Source organism: Dromaius novaehollandiae, chromosome 11 (assembly GCF_036370855.1).
Source record: "Dromaius novaehollandiae isolate bDroNov1 chromosome 11, bDroNov1.hap1, whole genome shotgun sequence".
Taxonomy (NCBI): domain Eukaryota; kingdom Metazoa; phylum Chordata; class Aves; order Casuariiformes; family Dromaiidae; genus Dromaius; species Dromaius novaehollandiae.
The window spans coordinates 8,813,110-8,831,304 of NC_088108.1; the positions used below are offsets into that span (position 1 = coordinate 8,813,110).

At 42.1% G+C, this 18,195-nt stretch overlaps 1 protein-coding gene across 4 annotated transcripts in view; it reads right to left on the reverse strand.

Annotated features, from left to right (window-relative positions):
- GRIA3 (glutamate ionotropic receptor AMPA type subunit 3) overlaps window positions 1-18,195 on the reverse strand; it is a 158,624-nt gene that overhangs the window by 25,893 nt on the left and 114,536 nt on the right. For all 4 annotated transcript variants that reach the window (XM_064518179.1, XM_064518180.1, XM_064518181.1 and 1 more), the window contains exon 12: window positions 13,794-13,992. In XM_064518179.1, the coding sequence (XP_064374249.1) occupies window positions 13,794-13,992 (199 nt within the window). The remainder of the gene's footprint in view (window positions 1-13,793; window positions 13,993-18,195) is intronic.

Here is an 18,195-nt window from a genome sequence, read left to right on the forward strand (position 1 = left end):
TTTTTCAGCTTGCTTGGTTTTGAGACTGAGCCAATCGTAACATCCCCTAGCTCAACATCCATATTTCGTAAATCTGCAAATGCTGAGAAATGTGTTACTTGGCCTTTCTCCCTCTTCCCCTCCAGTAATATTTAAACCATCCAAAAATCTTAAAGCTACCTGAAGAATCTCAAGCATTCATACATTGCACTATCACTTAAAATTCCCTGCTTGGTTAATAGAAGGCCATAATGCTTACTATATTACTGTAAAGTCTAGAAATCCAATGGATTTATACACGAGTTTCAGTCTAAGCTGTGGTTATCTTGAATTTATGCCTCCAACTCGTTGCCAGTTTCCTGTCCACAGCCTCTCCTTGCAGAATGGGAACAAAGCATGCAGGAGCTGAATCTAGCCCAGATTTAACAGACTTGTGGCAGATAACTGTTAATGTCCATCAGCCTGAAGATCAAGACATGTTTACTGTTCATTCAGGACAATTTAACGTGTTTTGAATAATGCAATGCTCAACAGCCACTCTCCAAACATTTTGCAGAGGAAATCCTGCCTTTGCCATTCCTCATATTAAAATACTCAGCTGAGGTAGCTATGACTGATAGAGAGGAGCACAGAGGGCAAGATTTTATTTTAATTATCCTTCCTGGTGAGCTGAAAAACAGCTGAAAATGCAATCCAATTAAAATCATCACAATCAACAAGCGGAAATCAGAGAGACACCAATAGTGCAGCTTCTTTAAGACTGAGCTGGCTGGGCAGGGGACTAAAAAACAAGCAAGAGGGATTTAAATGGAGAACACATCTTGGATAAAAACTGGATATATGGATTCTAGTTTCGAGTATGAGGAATGAAGAAGCAGTTGGGGAAAGGGAGTGTAAACGAGGTGGCTAGTGCCACCACAGCGGTGCCGGTAGCTCTGTGGCTGCCGCTGTCCTCGCAGGTGGCCGAGCCTGGTAGTGGCTCCCGGCAGAGTTAACCGGGACCCAACCTGACTGTGCTTTTTATAAAACATGCTCCCACAGAAACGTAACAGGGATGGGCTGGTTGGCCAGCAGTAAGACTGCATAAGCAACGGTGATTCGGATGTGTCCTAGTTTCAAGGAGCTTGTCCTTACAACCTTAATCTTCTTTTAATATAAATAGTACAAACTCAGCTGCACATTCATACTTACAAATGGGCATCTAAGGGACAAAAGGAAGGTAAAAATGCAGCTTTGTTGTTTCGCTATGTCTTAGAAAGCTAAAGTGGTTTTCCTTGACAGATTCTGCATACACTAATTTTGCTTTTGCTCACTTCCATCTGCTGAGTGTACCTTTAATTACACAGATAAACTGTAATTTCTTTTCCTTTTCATCTAACTCACTCTGGAATATGTGTCTTTAATAAGTTCTTTCGTACTCTTTCCAGCTGGCCTGACTACCTAAAAGCGATTGCCAATACATCTGTGCATTGTTAATAATAATAGTTATCTGATGAGTGCCAACAGCACACTCAGAGCTGTAAATGCTTCAAACAAAGCATTTTCCCTATTCCAAGAGCAAAAGTGACTATCATCATGCTTCAAAATACAAGTTTCCACATGCTTTATAAGACCACAGACCTCTTTTAAATGTTAACAAATAGCCTTCAGCTTTATAGCCTGCTCCCCTCATTTAACTCCTCTGTATGGTACGGTTAATAGAAATCAGTACGTTTCAATAGGATCATTGCTCACATCTTCCATCAGGTACGTTTTTCGTAAGATCTTGTTATTACCAAATCAACTACATGAGTATAGCAGCCTGGTCTCATCTGGTCCGTTGAGGTAGGCAAAAATACACGCTAGCAATGAACATAGTATTGTATATATAGTAATGAACGTGTAATGACTGCAAAAGGTAAAAAACCCCCAACAACAACGAAAAAAGAAAAGCACCTGATACTGATTGGTTTTGGGAGGGAGAGGGTTTGGGTGGGGAGTCCTGGCTGAGGACTGGCGAATTTCCTGGCAGCCGGACGGCCATGGGCTGTGCCTGTCCCCCTGGCAGGCGCCCAGGGCTGTGCCACTCCCTGCCCTCACGCCTCCTTAGTGCTGCTCTTCACAGTCAGTCCTGACTTGCTAATAAGGCCAAAATAATTATTTGGGATGAGTCTTCTTAGAGAAAGAGGTGATGCCATCAAAGGACATGCAAAAAGCCAAAACACCCACTCTGAAGCTCAGAGGTTTGGTGAGGGAGCTTTCTGTTCCGGGAGCAGTATCTTTCACCTGCTCAACTAAATGAAATGAGTGGTTGACCAAAGCTGGCCAAATATGTAAGTAGATGAAATGAAAGATGGTATTTTCATGAAACGCTTTTCTTTTTCTAGTTTTCCGGTTGCCTTGAAAACCAAAGTCCCAGAAGACTGTCAGAAAACTAAAATTTCTTTCTAACTATAAACCTGCAAATTCTGTATTGAAAGAAGGTTTTCATCCTTTTTTCCTCCTCTGCAAGCGTTCACCCTGTACATCGCAGTTTCTGCCAGGGCTGTCGTGTCACCCCCAGACGAGTCTTACACCTGCGGGAGGGGGCAGACAGCAGGTGCAGCCGCCAAAAACCAGGATTTATGCTCTGAAATAAGGTAGCCACCAACACTGACAGATCCGCACTGCTGCTAGATTTCAGTAGCAGTAAAATATTTTTCCTCTCATTAAAGTGTTACTTTTAAAGAGATCTTTAGAAAAAAGCTTAAAAGCAAAGATTTAAACCAATTCAAATAACTGCAGTAACTCCCTCTGTAACTCCCATTTCATTTCTTTGATACTGCTCTCAAGAAGTCCGTCACACACATTTCCTTGGGATTTCAAGGGGATATTATTATCATTTTTTCTTAAAAGCAACATTTTCAGTGTTTCATCTAGGCCTTGGGACACATTAAAGCCTCTTTTCATTATCACAAGCTTACTGTAGATATAAATAGACCTGACCTTAGCTTAGTCAATAATGCTGTTTTTCCTTCTTTGTTTGGAGATGTTTATGCATAAATATGAACCACAGACATTTCTGTCACCTCAGACGCAAGGGTGCATTTTCTTTGGGGTGTAGACAACACCCTTCAGTACTAACAGATACAGCAGCTCTAGTTGCCTACCTGGCACAATGAAGATTTACTTCATTTGTTGCATTATAGATCAGTATCTAAATACGTATTTCTCTTGGGTAGCAATGATTTTATTTTAAAAGAAAGTGCTAATTCAGTCAATCCACAATTTTTAACCTTCTTTTTCATTCTAATTATCCTTGTTTGTGTGTTTGGCTCCAGGATTAAAAAAAAAAAAAAGCCCAAAGGAAAAAAAAACCCAAAACCTTAGTGTACCATAACATCAAAACATGAAACTTGATCCAGGCTGGATTTAAAGGTTACATACATCAGAAAACAGGCTGGATTTACCTGTCAATTGCAGTTATTTCTTCAGTCTATTCAAGAACAAAAGAGCTGAATCCAGCATCAGCAAACCTGGCTTCAATCGAACAGGACCAGATGCCTTGGTTTCACATTTGCACATTTAAAACTGCCTACAGATAAGTTGCAAAACCAGCACATCCTGGATGATTTGTCAGTGTTGGTTAAATCTACCTCTAAAATATCTTCATGATGACCAAAGCCTCTGCCATTGACTGAATTACCTTTCCCCAATGTAGACACGTGTCTTCGACTTCTGTTCAGGTGACATTGTGGCAGTTCCCTCCAATACCGAGTAATGGCAAAACTATTGCATTTGAAAGAAACGGTATTTTTCCTCTAAGCCTAAAATATTACAGTGATGCCTACTGCCCATTTTAGAACATTTTGTCCCTTCCGCTGGCTTCTCTGCTCTCTGCAGGTCCTCTTCAAAACGGCCTCCTGCATCCCATTTGAATATTTTATTAACATGATCAAAATGGTCCTTGGTTTCTTATGACAGGCACCAGAAAATTGTTTCCCAACAGCAAAGCTCAAAATGTTCCATAGAGCTGATTATTGTCAGTACTCCAGGAGCCAAATTCACCCAGATCAGTGTTACTTTTAAAATACATTTTATATCCTCTTTTTTTACATTCAAAATTTTAGGTTATACTCCTGAAATTTTTTTTTTTACTCCTATCTTCAAAACTAAAGAGTGAGGAACAAACTCAAATAGAGGGGAGAGAAAGAGAAGAGATTCCCACAGTAATCCAGGAGCTGGGCTATGAGGAAAAATGGGGAAACACTTCATGATTGGCTCTATCCCTATAAGACATGGAGATGATCCACTGGCAAGGCAGAAGACCCAGAAGAAAGCCAGTTACTTGCAATTGGTCTCAGGGCTGGTTCCAGGCTAGTTAATCTCTAATACACTTTGGAATAGCTCTGTATGCACTGAAATGCAGCAAACACAACGTGCAAGTGCAGTAAGTGTGGATGCCACAACCCCAAAGCGCCTACAGTAGCAGATTAACACACTCTCCTACTATACCAGCCCTATGACCACTTTATAGCTCTTTAACAAGGGGAATTTATAGCCCTAAATTGCACAGATGTTGCTGATACAAAACACAAAGGTCCATACCAAGAACAGTGCAGGTATTTAATCTGAATAATACATGCTGCCATTATATAGATGCACGCCTCACTGACATGAACTTAGGCAGTTAAATGTGAACCTTAACTTCATTATCATCATTCATCGCTTTTCCTCCATGTGTGCAATTAGCTCTTCTGCAGCAGCTAATGAATCCACCAGTTTATGAACCACCAGGGAGCAAGTTACCAGACAGGAGCAAAAAAATGCCGTAAGTCTGCCCTGGTCTCCTGGCCTTGGGATCACTTTGAGATCCTTTAGTTTTTGCTTTCCAGGGTCTTTGGGCGAGGGTTTAGTGCTCCCGCCGCTGTGTTCAGGAAGGCGAGGGGCGGCGAGCAGAGCCCCCCGCTGCCACACATAGCTCTGCCGCATGGGGAGCCAGGCATCACAGCCCCACATTAATGCTAAAAACATGATCACCACTATTAATCGGGTGCCTCTGCCTGTGATTTCCAAGCTGTTTTACTAATGAGGAAGAATTAGGTCTCACCAAAAGCCAGCAGGTACTGTTACTCCCCTTTCCCAAGTGAGGGCAGGAAAGCAGAGATGTCATTTACTGAAGGTCACAGGGCAAAGTCTAACGGATCAATGTCACAGCTTTTAACCACAGATAACCTGTGATGCCAGCAATTTGCTTACCTATATTGACAGAAAAATCAATCTATCTCATCACTACATGAACCTCTTGTTTTTATTACGTTCTCAGCAGATGAAAACAGGTCAGATGCAATGAGTATGCGCAGGACACTTTTTTTTTTTTTTTTTAAATAAGGCCAGTCTTCAGATCTACCGAACGCTAGGCACAGTTTATGAATTTGTGGATGCTGCAGATAAGCAAGGCTCAAGCACTTTTATTTGAACTAGTCCATACATTCATAGGAATACACCAGTATTCCATAACATACTCATAAATGTAAAGGAAAAGGTGAACTGGGGAACATTAATATTTCACAGTCAAGTTTATGATTGGAGACACTGTCATGTTGGTTTGATGTTACAGTTCATGAAGTTTTAACTTCTGCTTTAGAAGCAGTTTCTCTCCAAGTCGAGGAAGACCAAGCACAGAGAGCTGAAGGATCAGGCCCACAAAACACAGGGCTGCTGGCTTCCTTCTAGGGTCCCTCAGGTCAAGATTGGGATAATCCCTGCAAGAGGCCGTGCAGACGGTTACTGCCCATCTGTGCAGCTGCCCCGACGGGACAGCTCTGACCCCGGGGTGTTTCGGTGCCCGCGCAGGGCCCGGCGGGAGGCGGACGGAGGCCCTGGAGGAGCTGGGAGAGGAGGCGCAGGCAGCGGCACCGTGCACACGGGCGGCTCGCGAAGAAGCTCGCAAAAACTCCTCCAGGCATCAGCAATACCACAGTTTTTCTACACCTGACATACGTAGTGCCTGAATTATAAGAGAGACCTTATCTTATAAAAATAATACAAAATACGAGTTTTCTTTGGAGTATATTTTCCTATAGATCACAGGCATTTTGAAAAACGTGAGTTTTGGCAGCAGGCAGATAATGTGCTGTAACTGCTTTAACGGGCATCTTTTCTCAAGTGAGCTCAACTCATATAAACAGACAAGCAAATAGTCGCTCTGGCTGTAACTAGATTTCACTGACATGTCAGTAACAGTCGGAGTAACAGAATGCAAATCAAGAGTTTTAAAACATCCTTTCCTGGCACGATACTGAACTCCATGCTAAGCTCCTCACTTTTTGCTGCCATCCATTCCTCCACATTGCAATACCAATCAGAAAATTAAAATGAAATGCTTTGCCAGGAGACAAGCCGTCTTTGCAAGTTTTCACGCTCCCTGACCGCGGCAGCGCTCGGTGCGCGCCAGCTCTGCGTTTGGGCCTGAATAAGCAAAGGCAGAAGAGCGTTTCCAGCGCGGTACCCTAATGCTGCCCAGCTTATTGAGTTTCCAGCTCCAGCCCAAACAGGCCAATATACAGGTCATGATGGAGAAATCCCAGCGGACTGCAAGAGGGGGTGTTTCATATCCATGTCATTAGAGCTTCTAAACCTTCGTGTATTTTCTAATTATGCAAAAGTAACAGTAGTAGCACTGTGAGTAATTTATCAGCACCCTGTCTTTTCAATAAATCCCTAACAAACACATATTAATGTGACACAGCTGCATTACATAAAGCAGGAGAGACTTGAAAACCCAGGGTCCTCACTGTCTTGAGCAATGTCATTAGCATTATCACAGAGCTGCTCTCCAAAAAGTAGAGCATTGAAACAGCCAGCGATTTCTCCCTGAGGCGCTCGCTCCTTCGCTTCTGGGGTACAGGCACGGTTACCAGTTTAACCCACTATCAGCCACAGTCCTGTGCTTCACCATAAGCTTCGTCTGCACACACTTTGCCTGACTACCTGAAACAAACCACCTGCATCATGCAGCCAGCAACCCTATTCTTACCCAAACTGATTTCTGAATCAGTATCGAGATATACGTGTCCCGGAAAGCCTAAATGGCAAACACAACTCGAGCTGATAGGCATATGCAGCTTGTATTATTTAATACATATTTTATGCAATTATTATTTAATATTTTATTATAATATTTAAGATATTACACTAACTCTGATATATATGTGTTATTTTATAATATAGATTGTATTTATGCTATTTATATATTTTATAAGAATACTTATAAATTAGATACCTCATATAGAATATTATTTACAAATGATATTTAATATATGACATATGTACTTTTTATAATTAAGATAAAGCAGTGATTTATTCAAATATTTGTTATTAATGTTGACTGAGAGCTGCTTTGAATCCTGGGTGTCTGCTGACACTAACAAAATGGTTCAGCCACCTTATTGCCAGGTTCCACATAAACATATCCTTCCTGGTGAGTGCATGCCAGATGAGCTGCTAATTTTAGTTCCCAGGAGGATACCTTTTCCTTGCTAATACACAGGCTTAAGGACATTATATTACTTCATGGAAAAACATTTCTTTTGCAATTATGTCACATTTGATTTCCCACTGTCTTTAAAATTGCCTGTTAGCCATATAGTAAAAGGGAAACTCAATAGATTAAGAGACACCGCCCCCCGCCCCACCTGGGTGTCACTCCTGCAGTGGAGAGGTTGTGATCTCTCTGCATACATGCGCATTCATCTTTTAATATTTCTGCATATATCTACCTGTGTAAAATAGGGAAGGGAGATATGTGGGTGAATGCGTTTTTCGTATTTTCTGCTTTAAAATATAGTTACAACACAGTACTTTTTCTGATTACTTGCTGCCACATTGCTTATGAAAGATCTACGTCGCTCCCATTCTGAAGCTATCGCTTTTCTGTGATGTTCTGTTCTTTAGAGTCTATACATACAGTCACCTTCCAATACTTCTGTCGGGTGTTTATGGTGATCACTGTGTTGCTTTGCTTTATGCCAAGAACACAGAAGGCTTGAAACTACTAATCACAGTTTCATCCAAAGACAAAAGCAAGACATTTTTGTATCAATGCTGTTCTAGAAACAAGTCCTTCATCTTCACAAGCAAAATATATTTTGAAATTAGAAATTAAAGAGTTTCACTACAGATGAAACCCTTTGGGTTGCAGGCACGGAGTCCATCTTAGTGTTTTTAAGAGGCTCTAATGATGATCTCAATACTGCTTGATTGCATAAAATGCATAAAAATTGCATGGCAGTTATTGGTTCATAATTCAAGGCTTTTCCTTAACTAAACTGCTTTCTGGTAGAATTTATTTCCCTTTCCTCCTGTCTTCATGCAGCCTCATCAGCGTAAAGCACAGCGCTCCTTACCGTATGCCCTGTGTGTAAGACGCTAGTGCCTCACGACATATTTCAGTCACTACTCCCCCTCTCCCCATGGGGCTGGACTCCCGCTGCCCAACCTCTGGCACTTCTGGGAGCCATCCCCAAAGGACCAGCGTAACCTGCCGCAGACGTCCCTCCATACCGAGTCCCCCGGGGCCACCGCAGCAGGAAGCCCCTCTGTAGGCCTGCTGGGGGGCCGGGGGCACAGCTGGCGCGTTGCTCTCTCGATCCAGCAGGGCCACCAGTGCCCTGTCCCCCGCTGCGGACCCGCCATGTATAGTCCAGGACAAAGCACTGCCTGAACAGGAGGTGAGGCTTTAGGTGCCCAAAGTGAGGAAAAGGGGACCTTCTTGGGGACCACCCTAAACATGGCTTCCCATGTCCTTAAAACTTCATATTTACATAAAGATATGATAGAAAAATGTAAGACCAGGAAGGCCTCACATATGAGCCTGATTTGGAAAGAATCACTTACTGATAAGACGGCAGAAAAGGCATGTCAAATGCTGAATGCACCCAAAGGAATAAGACAATAGTATCGCTTTCTGGCAAAACATTAATTAAGAGGAAAATATTACTGAAGTATCTGGGTAGATTACCCAAATGTAATGGGAAGGAAAGCCTTCACACAGGAGGTACAGTGACCTCCAGTTAACTATTGCTACCACGTGTCCTGATGTAATGTAGACTTTAGGCTTAGCTGTGAATTTCTACGATGTTGCAGAGACTTCCTAAAACTAATATCCAAAATTCCCAAATGGTACTTGAAGACCTTGTTTGACTTCTCCAAGTTTTGAGCTTGAAGTCTCTTTATTGACAACGGGAGTAATGTCAGTGTCAAACTCTACCCAAAACCAGTGAGCACCAGTGCCAGCTGAGCACGACCAGCTGTAACAGCAAAACCACCATGTCCAGAGGATCTTTGGCCTTTCTGCTGAAACTCCTAACGAGCCTGACAATTAATGCCATTTCTGGAAGAAAAATCAGGAACTGACTTCAGAGCAGCAGGTCACTTTATCTAAGGCACTGAAGAGCCATTGGACAGCAGAGTTTTTTCAGGGACATTGTTGGTTGGACTTAAGCCATTATGAGAAAAACAAAAAGCTCTATGATACAGTGTCAGTCTTCTTAGGCATCTTTCTTCCTCTAAACTTTAGTTAACTACATTGGAAATGGTGTGATATGAGTTGCCTGCAATTTCCTTCAAAAAGGAGAAAGATCTATTGCAAGATCTTGCTATATGTCACCTATCTCAATATTTAATCCTGTAAAGCATTGTTGCATTAAATCAATTTAAAGGACACCTTCTGAAATTTCAGGTTTTCAGTAGAGTGTACTAGCTGCTCAGTGTGTTTTTGAGGATCAAGTCCCACACAAAGGATTTCACAGAATCCATTCATAAGCCTCTTAAGGCAGTTATCTGCTATCAATTAAAAGAAACCACCAGAAATTCAAGAGCAGTTTATATTTCTAAATGTCTAGAAATATATGCTGCTTCTTCTACTGAAGTTTAAATACAGCCAAATTTACATAAGAATTACAAATTGTTTGTAATGGCCATACCTTTCAAATATATGCATATTGGGTTCTGAAACCTATCAGAATGTGGTGTTAGACATAGGCTCTGTGCTGAATTTGGACTGAATGGTACTATATTGATTTGATGAGCTGCTCCGATATGCTAAAAGTTTAATTGAACGTATGAGAAGATGTTAATTCTAACATATAAACCCTTAAAAGTAGTAGATTAGTTATTTGTAATTGCTTTCTAGTATAGGCCTTTGCCAGTCTTCAAGAAAAAGAAAGAGGCATTTTGTAATCTGAGGCTTTTTGTTAATAAATATCTAAGGAAAGGATCTTTTCCTTTTCAGTGTGGATGAATGGCCTTTGAAGGCCAAAAGGGAATTGATGAAATCTATTGATTAGCATTTAAATGCCTTTATAAGCTAATTAGTACAAATGAAAAATGTTTCTGACCAAAAACAAGCAACAATCACAAAAATATATGAAGGCTCATTTGGTTCTTAGATATTCTGGGGTGACAAATGCCCTGATGCAGAGAGTCACCAATGAGTGAGGAGAGTGAATAGTGCCTGCTGTGAAAACACTAAAAAAAATATGCTCTATTGTTGTAACTGTGAGAGTAATGTCGCACTGGCAGCATTCATCATGCATACTTGAAATGGCAGTGTTGTATTTAGCTTTAATCTACATAGCTGGGCTAGAGTCTATCTGGGAGACACTGCGATGTTTAGGGAAACAGCCAACACTATAAAATAGGTCACTCGCTGGAATCTGCTCAGGTCTGAAGTGGCTGAAAGTCATTACCATCTGTTCATGTGAAATGAGTTGCTGGTATCTGTCCAGCTCCTGGTAGATAGGTATCCACACTGTAAAAGAAATCTTCAAAAGTGAGACTAATTGGAAATGAAGCTGGCAGAAAGCAGCCATGGACTGTGGGCTCTAAAGGAGCTCCTCTCTAAAAATGGGCAGACAAGAACAGTGGGTATTTGACTCTCATTTATGTGGTGCCCTTCCGTGACGCATCAAGAAGCTATTTTTCCTTGCTACTGTCAATCTGGCACCTTTCGCCAGCCAACAGCAGCCACTGAGATCAATACCTGATCAATATCTCTGAGAAACGTTTTAGCTTTGTGTCTCCACGAAGAGATATACCCATACAAGCATCTTTATGGCATCTTGGGAGACTTTCTATCCTGCGCCTCCTGTGTAAAGTCAAGGCATAGCTACAAAACCGAGTTACGGTTCTGGCTGCCTCTGTGCTCACAGCCAAGCAGCTTTTCCCCTCACCAGTGAGAATTCAGCTGCCTCTCGCATGCCACAGGCTGAGTGTGTGGGCACGCATGTATGGCATAGCGTGTGGGTACATACGCGTGGGCAAGCAGTACAAGTCAGTATTGCACTAGCCTGCTCACATAGCCATCCCCACAGTTGTAAGTGTCCTCTCTCACCGAGTACGTTTTCCGCAGGATATAAGGTCCTGACCCACTGAGACAGCTGTTGCTTAACATGGGTTAATTGCTGATGGGGAATGGGAGGAAGAGGATTTTCCTTTCACAGAGGGAATAAACATTGCATTATAGCCAGAAGAATTCACAGCTTTTACTGACTGAGACCACTGTCACTCCTGCTGATGCTCCAGCAGTAGTGAGAAATGAGCTAACAGCAAGGACAGTACCAGTGTAGCAAAACCCAAACTGCAGAGCAAGCAGGCAGTGAGAAACCAAGTTTCCTCTAACAGTTATTTCTAGTTGCAGCCATCATTATCAAGTGGCTAAAGAGTGTACAATGAAGTATTTATGTGAACATACACATATAACCTAAAGCAAAGCTTTTGCCCTTCTCAAATCAACTGAAGACGACTCTAATTGCAACAGTTTCATGGCCGCATCATTCTGTTCCAATTCATTACTCTGCGGATGTTAATACCACTGAAATTATGTTGCGTTCCTTGAGAAAGCCAAGGAGAGACAAGCACCACTTGATGCCCACTCTCTTGCCTACTTTGGCCCTCCCCGATAACCCAGAGCAGAGCTAGCTGTGCTCCTGCTGTTCCCAGGGCTCTGCTCTCCTCCTTCCCCATCTGATTTTTCTCTCTGCCTGATGGATTGGGCAGCTCCTGACAGACCACCCTCATTTAGAGCCCTGCTTGCTCCAGGAGAGAGTCAGAGCTCATCCCAGGACTACTACTGGCACAACAAAGTATTCATACATTTACCAGACTTCGTATCCTTTCACAAGGAACACTCATTCCTTTGATCTCTCAGTGAAAAAGGATTTCCATGTTATATCAGACTATTTAGGAAATGAAGAAACTCCCCCATACAATCTTCTTCTGTATTAATGATAATGAGATACTCAAAAGAAGACTTTCCCCCCGCCCCAAGAACACTCCAGTGACTGTAAACAGCAGCAATATTTCTAATAAAGCTGTGCTACCTTTTCTGACAGGTTCAGTCCACTCATTTTTGCTGTACAGATAACACTGCCTCAGGCTGATAATTAAGCAGAACACAAAATTTTAGACACTCATGTCACCCTTAACAAGGTCAGTGTTTATCTTACAGTGGGTTTTCAATACAAAAATAGAGGCCATTGTAACGTACCAGCTACCACGGTTAATTAAGAACCATTGAAAAAAAACCCCAAACTGTATTTTTATATAAAGACATTACATATAAGTAAGGCAGAGTATAAAAGCTTTGTAAAATACCTTTGTAAACACTTCTAGCTTTATGTTTGTTTTATATATACATGTGTGTGTGTAGGCTTATACGTGTGATGTTATTCATCTTACAAACACCTTAGAAAGCTCTTCCAGATCTTTGCTTACTACTATCTTTTTAGCACGTACTCTAAAACATTCAACATTTTAAGCACATTCAAAGAGCCTCCAGTATTTAATCAGCCTACAATAGAAAGGGTTTTTTTCTTCTCCCCTTTCCCTCACACTTGCACCTCCCCAGTATGCATGATGGGCAATACTTAATCCTGCAGCGCTGACCACTTTTCTATATACAGAAATGTCAGTTTGAATGGCATTTGATTGGCACTGCTGAGAGAAACAGGAACTTCCTAGAAGGGCCTAGCATTTTCGTTAATACTTGGAAAGGCCAGAAATAAGAGCTGTTCAGGTTGCAGTTTTTAGATACAGAAAATTGGTCTGAGGTCATAGTTAGAGGTTTTAATGACCCTCACCAAACCCTTTGCAATTCTGCCTGTGGCTTGGCAAGCAGAGAAAGAAAGGAAGATCTTAAAACAAATTTACATAACCCTCCCCACCACTCCCCCAGTTATTCCAATTCCAGCATTTCAGCAACCAGGGTGAGACACCTAGGACACACCATAGTCTACTGGGGTGCAAAGGTTTTACCTACTCTCTCTCCATGCAGGCACAGCCAGACCCCTCCTGAGCTGTGGAGGCAGAGCAACAACTGCAGCAATCAGTGGAAAAATAGTAACGTGCATCTCAACCCCCCCCTCCTTCTAATCCTGGCAAGCAAACACCAACATTGGGTGACATTAATGGCTGCCAGCTGGGCAAACAGAACAAGTAGGTCAAGATAGGCACTTCTCCAAGGGTTTTCTTTGCTAAATGTTGTGCTAACAACTGCATTATTGCCCAACACACTGAGACTCTGCATCTGGTGTTAAAAAAACCATCCTGCAATAGCTTTTCATCTCGAGATGTTTCAGGTTTCAGCAAAACCACTTATTTTGTTCAAGTGCCTTTTGGTATTAAAATTCGCAGTCAGGCCTGTCCTGATTGCACAAAGCTGCCTTCATCAGAACAGCTATTACGGTTAAGTAGAAGTGAATGACTGAAAGCCATGGCCCTGTATATGAGGCATTTATGGTTTAGTAAAGCTCTAACAGAGATTTAATAGAACTGCTTTAAATCATGCAACTTACTCTAAAGAACTCTTTGGTTGAGCCTGAATCCAAAGTGCCATAGGCTATTTCAGTTTGTTTAGCCAGATCCTCTGCGCTTTCTATGGGAGAAACCATCCTTTCCACAGTAAGGAAGGCAGCAAGATTAGCAGTGTAGGAAGAGATTATGATGAGAGTGAAGAACCACCAGACTCCTCCGACAATTCGCCCTGAGAGAGATCTATGGAAAAACACACATCATCAAATTGCTTTGAAGCCATTCCTTGATTTTTTTTTTTTTTTCACGTGCAGAACCCTTTTGTCCAGATTCTTCAGGTACCTGTGACCAGGCTGATCAGAAGCTAGTTCCGGGCAGCCTGCCCCAGGACAGCAAGCTCTGAGGGTACCTCGTCTTGCCTAGCTAAACTCTCTCTTCAATCTTTGAATGAAAACACGGACAATCAACTAAGAAATAGTTCTTCTGAGCCAAACTCATCCTGAGGCTTGTCTAGTGGGAGTGACTTCTGGGGAAGGATGAGCTCTGCTGACACCTCCTAACATAGCCTTTTTTGGAGAAGTCTTTTTGCCAGAAGACTTTTGTCTTCTGTGTTAGGCCAGCCTTTCCCCATGATTAGTTTTGCCTGCTGCAGCACACCAGCACTGCTGTCTCTGCAGAGATTGCCCAGCTTGGAAGAAATGAATGCATCTTTGGCTGCATTGCTTCTTAAAATGTAAAATGTGGTAAACTGCAAAAAGGAATTTGAGTAAACATTCAAATGAATAAAACAAAAATTATCAAGTGCCTTTTTCTCTTCGTGATCTAGCAGGAATTAGAGACTGAATCTGCACATTGATGTGATGAAAGAAGCTGGTTTATTTTATGTTAATTAAAATTTGCATGTCTAAAACCCGCAGTTCCAAGCCAAGCACATTCCTGTTTTATAATTCACAGCACCACAGCAATGTAGAAAGAAGCAAAAAAAAAATTAATCATATTCTGTTTTTTTTCTATCTGCTTATAAAAATACAAAGCATGAAAAAAGTCAGTGTCTACACATACAATCACAAAATGACTAGTTGTCGAGAGGTCTAGATCCTCCGTTGATAAGAGCTCTTTGCTGCTTTAAAGCAATTGAGCATCAGGCTCAACATACTTTTTGGGGCATGAAGGATGCCAGCACCACTCCGTACAGCCAGGTGGGTAATTTGTACTGTGCACACCCTTAATGGAAAGCATGTTGACCAGGAATCATTTCAGTAGCTGAGACAAAGATATTTGATCTGTTTTCCCTTTAGTCTTTACTAAACATCAGTGGAAGAAGAATCAAGTCCCAAATATATTAAATCCAGTGAACCTGGGTGTTGTAGTCATCAATTTGTGTGAAGGGAAGAAATAGAAAACGAGAGAATCTCTTACCTGTTTATCTGTTTCCTTCAAGTCCCTCAGTGCCATCCCCAGACAGTGGGTACAAGTTGTCCTACCAACAGATGGAGACAGGAAAAAAGCAAAAGTCTCGTGACATGCCCCCTCCCCACTCACACAAGGGGGGTTAGCTGATAAACTGGCTAGTCTTGGCCAGACCTTCAGATTGCCTGAGCCATAAAAAAAAATCCCATTAAATTATTAAGAAAAAAGGAAAGAAAAAAAAAGCTGTCCAACATTAAAGAACAAACCAATGGAAAATACTGCCAACACAATCAAAACAGACAGAGCAGTCTGGAATAGGTTAGAGGCATGTGGAGAAACAAACTAAGAGGTGAAACCCTATTAATCTCCACTCTCCTCTTCCCAAGAAACTGAATCAGCAATTCCCACTGAAAGGATACCAGATATGGGCTGGTAGCCACGGACTACAGCACACACCACGGGACCAGGGCAGGCAGGCAGCAGTGGCAGGGACTGCTGTGCCAAGGCTGCAGCAAGATGCAAGGCGGTTCAGGCAGCTGCAATGCTTAAGGCAGCTTAAGGAGCGAAGCATCATCTCTCTGTCCATGAGGCAGCAATGACTTTCGCGGTGTGAACTCTGAAAAAATCTCCAGTGCTTTGGCCTGCATTCGCTTCCTCGGGGCAAGCACAGAGCCAGTAGATCACCAGCAAGCTGAGGAGGCTTTCCAGCCTTTCGTGAGGGCCTCTCAGGAGGGTAAAAGGCTTCCAAGTTTCAGCTTGCAGCTGTAGTCCAGCTATACTCCCTCAAAGAAGGCTACTAAACAGGCTGTTGCAAGGGTAAGTTGCAGAAATATAAATGCAAAATAATGGAGTGAGTCAAGGAATCTCCCTACCTCTCTCTACGACTTTCTTTGTAGGTAACAAGTGAGCATCCTGTGGCATATTGCAGTTGGTTAAGGTCCTTCGTGGCTGGCTCCCTCACTAGCTAGGCTCTTGGCTTTAGCTACTTTGTGAAACTTGATACCCTACAAACCGAGCAAACCTCTCACATGGGCTAAGACCTAACTTCAGCCATCTATAAAACAGTACCTGGTGTAAGCTAGTCAAGCAGGCTCCCTTTGGAGCCAATGGAGAGAAAGAGAGGAGAGAGGCACCCTCGGAACAAGATTTATCTCACTCATTCTTGTATAGGATTAAACTGAAGGTGCCCATCTCTCTCCCATGACTTTGGAGGTAACCAAAGTGCCTCACTAAAACACAGTATATTGCTTTTAGATGGCTGCATCAGATGAGATTCACTCCTTTTTGTTCACTGTCTCACAACACACTTTCCATCTTCTGAGAAGTCCCACAATACACTTTCCATCTTCTGTGTCAGGCTCTTCCCTGCAGAAAGGCTGACAATTTCAAAGCCAGGTTAAGCAGAAGTCTGGCTAGCAAGTAACAGATGTAACATCTGGCTGAATACAAGAAGACTAGCTTTATCTGGTGTTTCCAGGTTCCTGTGGCCCTCTTGCTTTAAGTAGATTTTGAAATAGGAAGATGAAGAAAAGATCCTTGCCTGGGTGTTGAGATAAATTTAATGGAACAATAGGAAACAAAATAGTACGTGTTCACTCTCCCTATACTTTCCCTTAGGAAATGTCTTACTTGCATCAGTAGCTTCCCCTTCTGCTTGCAGGACAGATGGACTGCGGGGATGAAGATGTGCAGGAAGACAAGCATTTTCCATAGCAATGAAACCTCAAGCCCACATAATGCTGTAACAACAAAATGCCTGTGTCGAGCTGCATGTTCATACAGCACATTACACACAGAGAAATGCAAAAATATCTTGCCCCAGAGATCTTGCCACCTGCACAAACGAAGTCCAGACAGATACAGGACAAAAAGCGGAGAACAGCCAAGAGGAAGGAGAGGCTGGGCATGGCTGGCTTCCTCGAAGAAGAAGGCACTCCCCCGAGGCTCTTCAGTGCAAGAGAGGAGTCTTGTTGGATGAGGACCAGAGCAGTTCTCAGAAGCGTGGAGGTCACTTGAAAGAAAACTGGATGCCACTATAGAGTTGTTTCTCCCAGAGTCTTCCAAAGAGCACGAAAAGGAAGATTAAACAGCTGCCACTATGAAGCACTCCGGACTAACACAGCTGTAACTGGTGATAAGCACAGGATGGGGCAAAAGAAAAACAAAACAAACCACAAAGCTGACACTGAAGGAAAGAAAGACAGAAAGAGAGAGTCAAAGAACCAGAACGCAGTTGAGCGCTGGCTGCCTCCTTTTCCAAAAGCACCCTTCCCCCCAGTCCATCTGCTGATACAGAGACTCCTTATACCCACTGCAGGGCTGGTGTGGAGGGATGAGGGAGAAAAAAGGTTAGTACATAAACACCAGGATGGTGATAAAAAACTACTTGTGTATTTTGCACTGTGAACCACATATATGTCTGTCCATTACTCAGATTATAATTATAGAAAAATCTATCACAGCTTTTAATACCAACACGGCCATTTCTGATGAAGACATACCTGTCCAAGTGTACAGCACTGTACTTTAAAAACAAACAACTAGTGCTTTATCCCAACATGTAGTTATCCAAATTACCTCAACAGATCAATACATTGCACAAAATTATTTTAAAGTGAATCAAGGAGTTAACGAATGAGAGGAGTAACAAAGCATTGGCATAACAGTATTATAACACAATTATCAAAACAAAGTCAGACGGCATTTTTAAAAGGAAGTAAACAGGAAGTGTGCATACCTTGACAGGAAATTTAAAAGGAAGCATGGAGTTAAATGAGAGCAAATTAGTAACAAGAGAAAAACAAAATAAATATTCAAATTCACATTCAGTTTCCAGGACAATAATACATTCAAACAATCTTCTTTATTCAATAGCCTGAACTTTGTTTCTACTTGTGACCATAAAACAATTGTAATTTCCTATAGCAATAACGAGCTTTCCACACTATTCAATTTTTAATTGGTCTTTTATGATTGATTTGAGATGACTATTTTGGCTTATAACCCTGAACTTCTTTGGTGCAAAATCTGCACATC